The sequence below is a fragment of the Mytilus californianus genome, unplaced genomic scaffold (assembly GCF_021869535.1).
Source record: "Mytilus californianus isolate M0D057914Y unplaced genomic scaffold, xbMytCali1.0.p SCAF_11, whole genome shotgun sequence".
Taxonomy (NCBI): Eukaryota; Metazoa; Mollusca; class Bivalvia; order Mytilida; family Mytilidae; genus Mytilus; species Mytilus californianus.
Genome location: NW_026262593.1, coordinates 30,940,107 through 30,948,934, shown reverse-complemented (window position 1 = coordinate 30,948,934; position 8,828 = coordinate 30,940,107). Strand labels below are relative to the sequence as shown.

At 33.0% G+C, this 8,828-nt stretch overlaps 1 protein-coding gene across 1 annotated transcript in view; it reads left to right on the top strand.

Moving 5' to 3' along the window:
• The first annotated feature begins 275 nt into the window (after positions 1-275).
• Positions 276-8,828, top strand: part of LOC127719888 (L-amino-acid oxidase-like) — a 29,711-nt gene continuing 21,158 nt past the window's right edge. The window contains exon 1 of the mRNA XM_052226243.1: positions 276-419. Coding sequence (XP_052082203.1) covers positions 347-419 — 73 coding nt within the window. The 5' untranslated portion in view covers positions 276-346. The remainder of the gene's footprint in view (positions 420-8,828) is intronic.

Genomic DNA, 8,828 nt, shown 5'->3' with positions numbered 1-8,828 from the left:
AACCGTGTCATAAGTTTCATCTTAATTTCTCGACCTTATCACATATCATGAAGCTTGAAAAAAAGTCATCTATTCCAGCGGCTCATCTTTACACACCATTCATTACACAGCGAATTAGCTAGAAAAAAAAAACACAAAAACGAATTGATTTAGACAATAAATAAACTTTATTCTTAGAAGATGAAAAAAACCGGATCACATCATGTCCTGGTCGAACCTTCTGTACGTAAGACTTATTAGATGCACACGTGATCAAGAAAACTTGATCAGAATAATAATGTTCATAAACATTGTTGTTTTTCGCTAAGTTACATATGTACACATAGTCGTGTTCCATAATTACAATATGTCTGCATGGAAAACTGTTTGTATAATTGTCTTCATATTTGTTGTTGTGACAGAGGCTAAAGTTAAACGACGTAAGTACATTTCTTATTTTACTTCAGTTTTCATTTTAAATTGAAACATTACTATTTAAAAAAATACAGATTTGATATTTATTTTATATACAGTGAGAAAATCATATCAGAACATAAACTGTTCCTTTCATCTTAAAATTATTTGTGTGCATAACATTTCAGTAAATAAAATTCAACGTTGAGCGCAGCATAATGATAACAAGGAGCCTGTAATGCAATGGTTGCCGTTGGTTGGTATGGCATGGTATTGGTTGCAAAAATTTGATATTTTTCATTTAAATGCAATATTTCTTATTTAACTGGTATTTTTCTTCATTTAAATGCAATATTTTTTTATTTGAATGGTATATTTTTTCAATTAAATTCAATATTTTTTATTCAAATGGTATAATTTTTCATTCAAATGGTATGATTTTCATTCAAATGCAATAGTTTTTATTCAATTGGTATAAAATGTCATTTAATTGCAATATTTTCTATTCAATTGGTATAGCAGTCTTTTTATTTATATGCAATAATTGCATTATGGGAAATTCTTTGACGTCATAAGGTCAAATTTGCAACAACGTTTGTGATTGGTCGGAAATTGTTTGGATTTCTCCCCTTTCTTTCTAAACATGGGTGACCAATAATTAAAAAACGCGTCAGAATATCGCCCCTCTAACTAAATCTAACGTTCGTGCGAGTCCTGCACTGGCTGTTTAATCTTGTGGTCATAACTAGTATTTCTATTGCAAAATTTCGATGGTCAAAACGTTCGGTCCACTTTTCAAAAACCGTTTCATTGTATATGGATTTATATGCAAGTATATCGGTTTTTTTTTAAATAGATTAGACACCGTTGGTTTTCCCGTTTGAATGGTTTTACACTACTAATTATTTGGGGGCCCTTTATAGCTTGCTGTTCGGTTAGAGCCAAGGCTCCGTGTTGAAGACCGTACGTTGCCCTTTAATGGTTTACATTTACAATTTATGACTTGGATGGAGAGTTGTCTCATCGGCACTCATACCACATCTTCTTATATCTATATACAACGTAAACCAGACGTTTCTCAGACTGTTTTCTTTTTTTAATAAATCCATTGCCGCGCGTTGTGTACTGATTGATAACTCAGTCTGGGAGAACAAGATTTATTTCAGTACCAGTTGTAATTAGGTTTGAGCAAACTTCCAGTAATTGCAAATACTCTTATGTCGGTGCTTTGTGTCTATTGTCTTAATGTTAGTTTTTTTGTGTGTCTCGTACCGATCTTTTGAGTTAATTTGCTGATTTGTGCAGGTTGTTATTCTATTGTACTGTTACACCACTGTCCCAGCTTCGGGATAGTGCTCACAAACATGTTGTTGTACTGTTTCGCCGCTGTCCCAGATTAGGAGGAGGATTGGGATCCTGCTAACATGTTTAACCCCGTCACATTATGTATGTATGTGCTTGTCCCAAGTCAGGAGCCTGTAATTCAGTGGTTGCCGTTTGTTACTTTGTTATACATATTTGTGTTTCGTTCATTTTTTTGTACATTAATTCGGCCGTTAGTTTTCTCGATTGCATTGTTTTACATTTTTGATTTCGGGGCCTTTTATAGCTGACTATGCGGTGTTGGCTTTGTTTATTGTCGAAGGCCGTACGGTGACTTATAGCTGTTGATTTCTGTGTCATTTGATCTCTTGTGGAGAGTTGTCTCATTTGCAATCTTCGTTTTTATATCCACCCTGCCATATTCTTTATTTGCCTGTCCCAGGGGTGGAGCCTGTAGTTTAGTGGTTGTCGTTGGTTCCTGTCTCGACTCATATTTGATATTTTGTAAATTGTTTTGTTATGTATAATTAGGCTGTTAGTTTTTTCGTTTGAATTGTTCACACTTTTCATGTCGGGCCTTTTATAGACGACTTTACAGTATCAGGTTTTTGTCATTGTTGAAGGCCTTACGATTGTCTACAAAAAGCATTTGTCTACATGACGGCAAAAAGCTCTACAGAGCTAATGTTTGTAGTATTTCATGTAACCCGACTTAAAATAAATTTTTCTTATCTTATCTTATCTTATCTTATCTATAATTGCTTACATCCACTTCATATTTGAACTCCGGTGGATAGTTGCCTTATTAGCAATCATATTCCATCTCTTCATTTTTATATTATATACGTGACTTCTAAACTCGTGTTTTCCTGAACAAACATGAAATAATTTTCACTGGGCGTTAAAATTAGCAACAAACAATCAATCAATTTAAACTTGTGTTAAATAAGAGGAAAACCATTTGATATTTATTTATTTGTTGGGGTGGGGGACAGAGGGATTTCATATATGAATGTGGTTGCCTGGTAAGAGCTGAAAAATAGGCATGATTAGCGACAGATTGAAATGAATAATAATGCCCTCTCTTCCCTTCCCCATCCTTCATCTATAAATTTAAACTGACCACCACGGAATAGCCCAATAGTGTTGAAAGAAGCGTTAAACACCAATCAATCAAAATCCCTTCCCTAGAATATCAAATAATCGTCCCTTAACTGTTATTATCCGTGTAGTTCTTATATTTATCCAGCTTATCGTCCTACAGGGATGTCCTACTAAGGCTGTCAAACCATGAAAACGTTTATAAAACAGCTCACATTCTAATAAATCTGCATTCATAAATTTATTAATTTCATTTAGACTAAACGACGCCCTGTTTGTTATGTGCCTCTGCCGTCAACCTATCAAAAAAGAAGAGGTGGAAGAGAGCCAGAAGATCTTCCTAATGCAAAAAAACAACCCAGAAATAGACTTCTTCTGGCTCACTTCCGAAGAACAAAAAAAAAACGGGGGGGGGGGGGGGGGGGGGGGGGGGGGGGGGTAGGGGGTCAGTGAAAAAAAACTATATTAATTAAGTTTTTTTTTATCCTACATTGAACTTTTGATGTCGTCCCTAATGTGCAAAAAAATAGATAAGGGGCGGGACCAAACCTATAGATAACATAATAAAGAAATGACGAAATATACAGTATACGTTGGTTGACTTTTGGTTGCCTTATGTCCAGTGGCAAATATGTCACGCATGTTTAGGACAAATATAATAGAGATCAAAGGAAAAAGAATAGAGTGAAATGGTAAAAACTAAAAGATATAGAATTATAGAAACGATCTTTGATCTGAAACCCCTACCCTCACACACACACCATATCCATTACTGCCAATACTCGCATATCATACATCTCTATACAAATATCTAAATTTGAACCTACTCACCCCCCATCAAGACACCGAGGTTTCGGATCCGTCCATGTTAAATGTGTCTAATTATATACACTTTGTACGGATCTAGATAATAGCTAAACGTACAATCATATAATTTGTTGGATACCTAATTATATTATGTAATGTGTCACAAAATAAACTTGTATACCCCCTTCCCAATGCAGAATTGAAAAGTAAATCATTTAAAAGTCCTGAAGATAAAATATGTTTTGAAATATGCCCTGCATACTTATTTATGCAAAGACATATAGTAATTATTGAACTACTGTGGGGCTTGAAAAAAAATCTATTTAAGGGATTCGGAGACGAGAACAGTAAAAAAAAAAGCTCAGCAACGAATCCTAAATGTAAAATGATTTGCAGCATACGACATGAGAGCACATATTATACATAGTATTAAATATGAAGTTCACGCCTCGTATAGTGAAGTCCTATGTCATAGGACTATTGTTGTAACATGGGTTAGTAACTGGTTCCAATTTATCCTGAATTGTCTTTATTAAAGAATTAGTTCCGGAGTATAACAGCTTATGTCTCTACTTGTGGGTTTCTGGTACTGCTGTCGTAATTAGGTGATTTTTTTTCTACATGTAGTAAAAAAGAGAGGGCTTAGTCCAAATAATTGTAACGTCCTGGATGCTTTTTATTCTTTTTTCATGTGTGCCTTCCTGCAACGTCTCTGAGGATCAAGAAAAGTAAAAAAATGATCTAGCACTAAAGAACGTCATGATTACATGTATCTGGACTTAGAAGGGGGAGGGGGGCTAGCTATGTATTTTTTTTTATTTCAATGTGTAGACTGTAGGAGAGTTTCTTCAGAAAAGGTTTTCATTGGAGGTGTTTATGCCATGCACGCAGGCATCTGTTTCTATCCATGAACAAGTTGTGTGTCAAATTAATTATTATTACTTGTCACTTGCATTTTTTGCTCGTCCTGGCCATTATTGGCATTAACAGCCAGTGCACGAACTCGCACGAACGCCAAATTTAGTTAGAGGGGCGATATTCTGACGCGTTTTTTAATTCTTGGTCACTCAAGTTTAGATTGATTGATTGTTGGTTGCTTAACGTCCAGTGGCCTCAAGTTTAGAAAGAAAGGGGAGAAATCCAAACAATTACCGACCAATCACAAACGTTGTTGCAAATTTGACCTTATGACGTCAAAGAATTTGCCATAATGCAATTATTGCATATAAATAAAAAACTACTATACCAATTGAAATAAAAAATATTGCATTCAAATGACATTTTATACCAATTGAATAAAAAATATTGCATTTGAACGAAAATTATACCATTTGAATAAAAATTATACCATTTGAATGAAAAATTATACCATCTGAATAAAAAATATTGCATTTAAATGAAAAAATATACCATTCAAATAAAAAAATATTGCATTTAAATGAAGAAATATACCAATTAAATAAGAAATAGTGCATTTAAATGGAAAATATCAAATTTTTGCAACCAATACCATGCCATAGGTTGGAGTCTATAGTATTTGTGTTTTTGTTTATTTTTTTGCACATAAATCGTTGGTTTTCTCGTTTGAATTATTTTACATTTTGTCACATTGGTGCCTTTTATAGCTTACTATATATACGGTATGGATTTTCCTGACTGTTGAAGGCTTTACGGTTCGCGATAGTTGCCTAACTCTACATCATTTGCTAATTGGTCTCTGGTGGATAGTTGACTCATTGGCAATCATACAACATCTTCTTTTAATAATCTTGTTGACGTGAGAAAGTTTGTAGTAGATGGATTCCTATATTGAGGAATACAGTCCGTGTAACGTAAAAGTTAACAATACGAACGATGCCCGAACGATGTACGTACGCTTCCCGAACGGTGTACGAATGCAAACGAAAAGCTGACCGAACGTTGTACGGACGCTGAACGAATGATGTACGAACGAAACCATGTACCATAAACCATACCATAAACGATAACATAAGCGCCCTTTTATCGTACATCGTATGGTTTTGCCTAGTACATCGTTTCGTTTAGCGTATACCGTATCGTTTAGCGTACATCGTTTCGTTTAGCGTATATCGTATGGTTTAGCGTACATCGTTTCTTGGCGTGCATAGTTTCGTTTAGCGTATATGTTTTTTTTAATATAAAACATGAATTGTGTTATGTTAAATCTTTTATATAGGTGATAATAGGCGTAAAATTTAGATTGGATGCATATTTCAGTTTGTAATCAATCATTAAATAAATTATAATTTAATCTGACTCGATGTTGATCCAAAATAATTTACATAAAAAGTTTGAAAAATAAACATGATAAACACTGAAATAAATTTAAACAAATTAAGAGATACGATTATGAATTTCGTTACCCGTGGAAATACGTACTTGGTGAATGTACGGTTAAACTGCAGCCTGCAGGGTTTTCAGTCAACATTTTTTGAAAATGGCCGAAGGTATTAACATTTTTTTTACCTAAATGAACAATTTATTTAGATGGAATTCGAAATTAATCTTATGTTCTTACAAAAGTATATTCGGGGTCTTAAGGTTGACCTTTTGTTCAAAATTTTTGTTAATTATTTTTATGTATTCTCTTTTATCGCATGTATTTTAACATCGACTGAATAACAGTTTTATCTATATATCGTTATTAAACCATTTTTTTAGATTATAGATATATTTTTTATTCATCTATCAAATCAGTCGAAAAAAACAAATATTCGAGAAATTTCAAATGGAAACAATTACCCGTTATGTGCCTCATCAACCCCAAACATAAATCCCTACCAATGTACAAACGATTGTGTATTATTTTTACTACTAATACACTTGACTTTATCGTCAAAAAAGAGCGTGGCCGGCAAATGAAAAATTTCTAATTCGTAAGTGATATTATAATTTAGCGTTTTCATTTTTGTATTTTCTAACAACAAAAAAACTAGAGCATTCCCTCTATTCTTTAATTTTCTAAGACCATTTTCCTCTATTCTTTAGTTTGCCCGTTATACTCTATTCTTATTTTATATTTTATTTTCTTTATTTTCCTGTATCTATATAGTACTCCTTTAGGATGTCCTTGTTCATATTTATAACATTAGGATGTCCTTGTTCATATTTATAACATTTTAAATGTCCTCCTTATAATACATTTAATAGTTGCCACTGGACGTTAAACAGCTAACTATAAACTCATCCGTCATATTCTTAGTTTTGTTATAATGTGTAAATCAAACAACATGATGAAACAATTGAAGATTTTTACTGCCGAAATAATGAGAAATAATTGTAAACAAAACCACTCAATCACATCCCTACGCCACAAAGTGTAGCCTTTTCACATGTGAATAAATTATTTTCATTAATTTATTTCAAAATAATTTTATATAATTTTAAAATCAAACGGTCATTTTACTAATTTGCCAAAAAAAAAACCAACCAAGCAGTTATTTTCATTCCTTTTTTTAAACAGATCGATTGTTTTTCAATGGTCGGTGCCTGACAGCATTTATAAAATCTATCACCACGTTTGCAAGTAAGAAAGCTTCATAGAACAGGAAAACAACAATGTCTTATAGAAATACTTCCAGGCCCTATTTTCTAATTTCTGTTGTAATGTGGTTTAATGCAAAAAAGGTAACTCCTGAATACTGATTTGTACCCATCAAGCATTTGGGATTAATAACAAATCTATGGTAGTCTCTTTTTCTTTACTCGCAAAGTATTCGACTAAATCATGTTTTATTTATGAAAATTGCTTATTGCTGACGAATGTTAAATATTGATCCCTAGATTTTCAATTGTTTAGTTGTTGGGTTACTGTCTGATCTCGCAAACCTGACATTTAATGGTGATTATTTTTTTGCATCCAATTGCACCAATTTAGTAAAAAGATATTAATGCGACACATTACGAGAGTCGTTACTTTACATAAACTACTAGTATATTTTTTTTTCTATAACGAAATACGAAACCACTTCTCGCAATTCGCCTTGGAGTAATTGTGCTTCTCTTTTGACAAATTATGGCCTTGTCTCAAAAACAAAAAATACAATGTAATATAGGGTAATATATAAAACTGGACTAGAGTGAAGAGTTTGAAAGTAGGAATTCTGAATTTTAATTGAATGTTCTAAATCTTTGTGTATTTCTGATATATGATTGTACAGACTCAAAATTTCTTTGTTTTTGCTGAAATGAAAGGTCAACGTCACCAGCCAATATGGATATAGTAGATCTTTCCAATTTTGAAAACAATATTTCTCTTGCTTCAATGTGAGAAGGGCACTAAAAAATAGTGAATATTATCCCCAACAGGATGACCACAGCTGCGTTGTGTTTAATATGAACAAGGTTTAAATCTGCATTTGAAGAACTGCACATATTTCTCAAACGTGTACATGTATCAATGATATTAAGATTGCTATCACTACAACTAAAATAGGAAGTGCGTACTGTGAATAAATGCCCAGTTGACCATTGTTACAGCAATTTATCACATATGATACCATGTTAACAGTTAGGGTGACGGTGTTTGACAGTCTGAAGGAGACAGCACCAATGATTTAATAAGGCAAAGCTTCTGTTGTACTCAATCTTACTAAAGTTTTCTTTATTATATTTAATAGATATGTATCCGAGAAACAATAATGTAGTTTTCTTTTTTATATTACACCTGATCATCTATGATAGGATAATGTCTAATGAGAGAATTTAACCATAGACTGAATAACGTAGAAATGACCAATCAAAGGTCACTGTACGGCCTTCAACAATGAGCAAAATCCATACAGCATAGTAAGATATACAAGGCTCAGAAAGGACAAATGTAAAATACACTCAACGTCTTCTCAGCGGTTGCAGAGTACTTTTTCTAAATCAATTAAGTTTTGAATCAGGATAACACATTCACAGTAGTATACAGTAAATAGTCTTTCATGTAAAAAGACAATGTCATTTACGCTGTTCAAACATCACCGCACGTCAAACTTTGTTCAACAGAAAAGATGATTGGACATTCGTGAAAATGTGTCATGCCTTCATGAATTGGCGTACGTCCTATCAAATACCTTCAGAAAGCTTCCATTAAAATAATTTTACACACAAGTAATTTAGTATTATATTTTCTTAACAAAACAAAAAAAAAAATGTAATTTGCGTTAAATGTGCAATGAAGCCACGGATTCGTAATC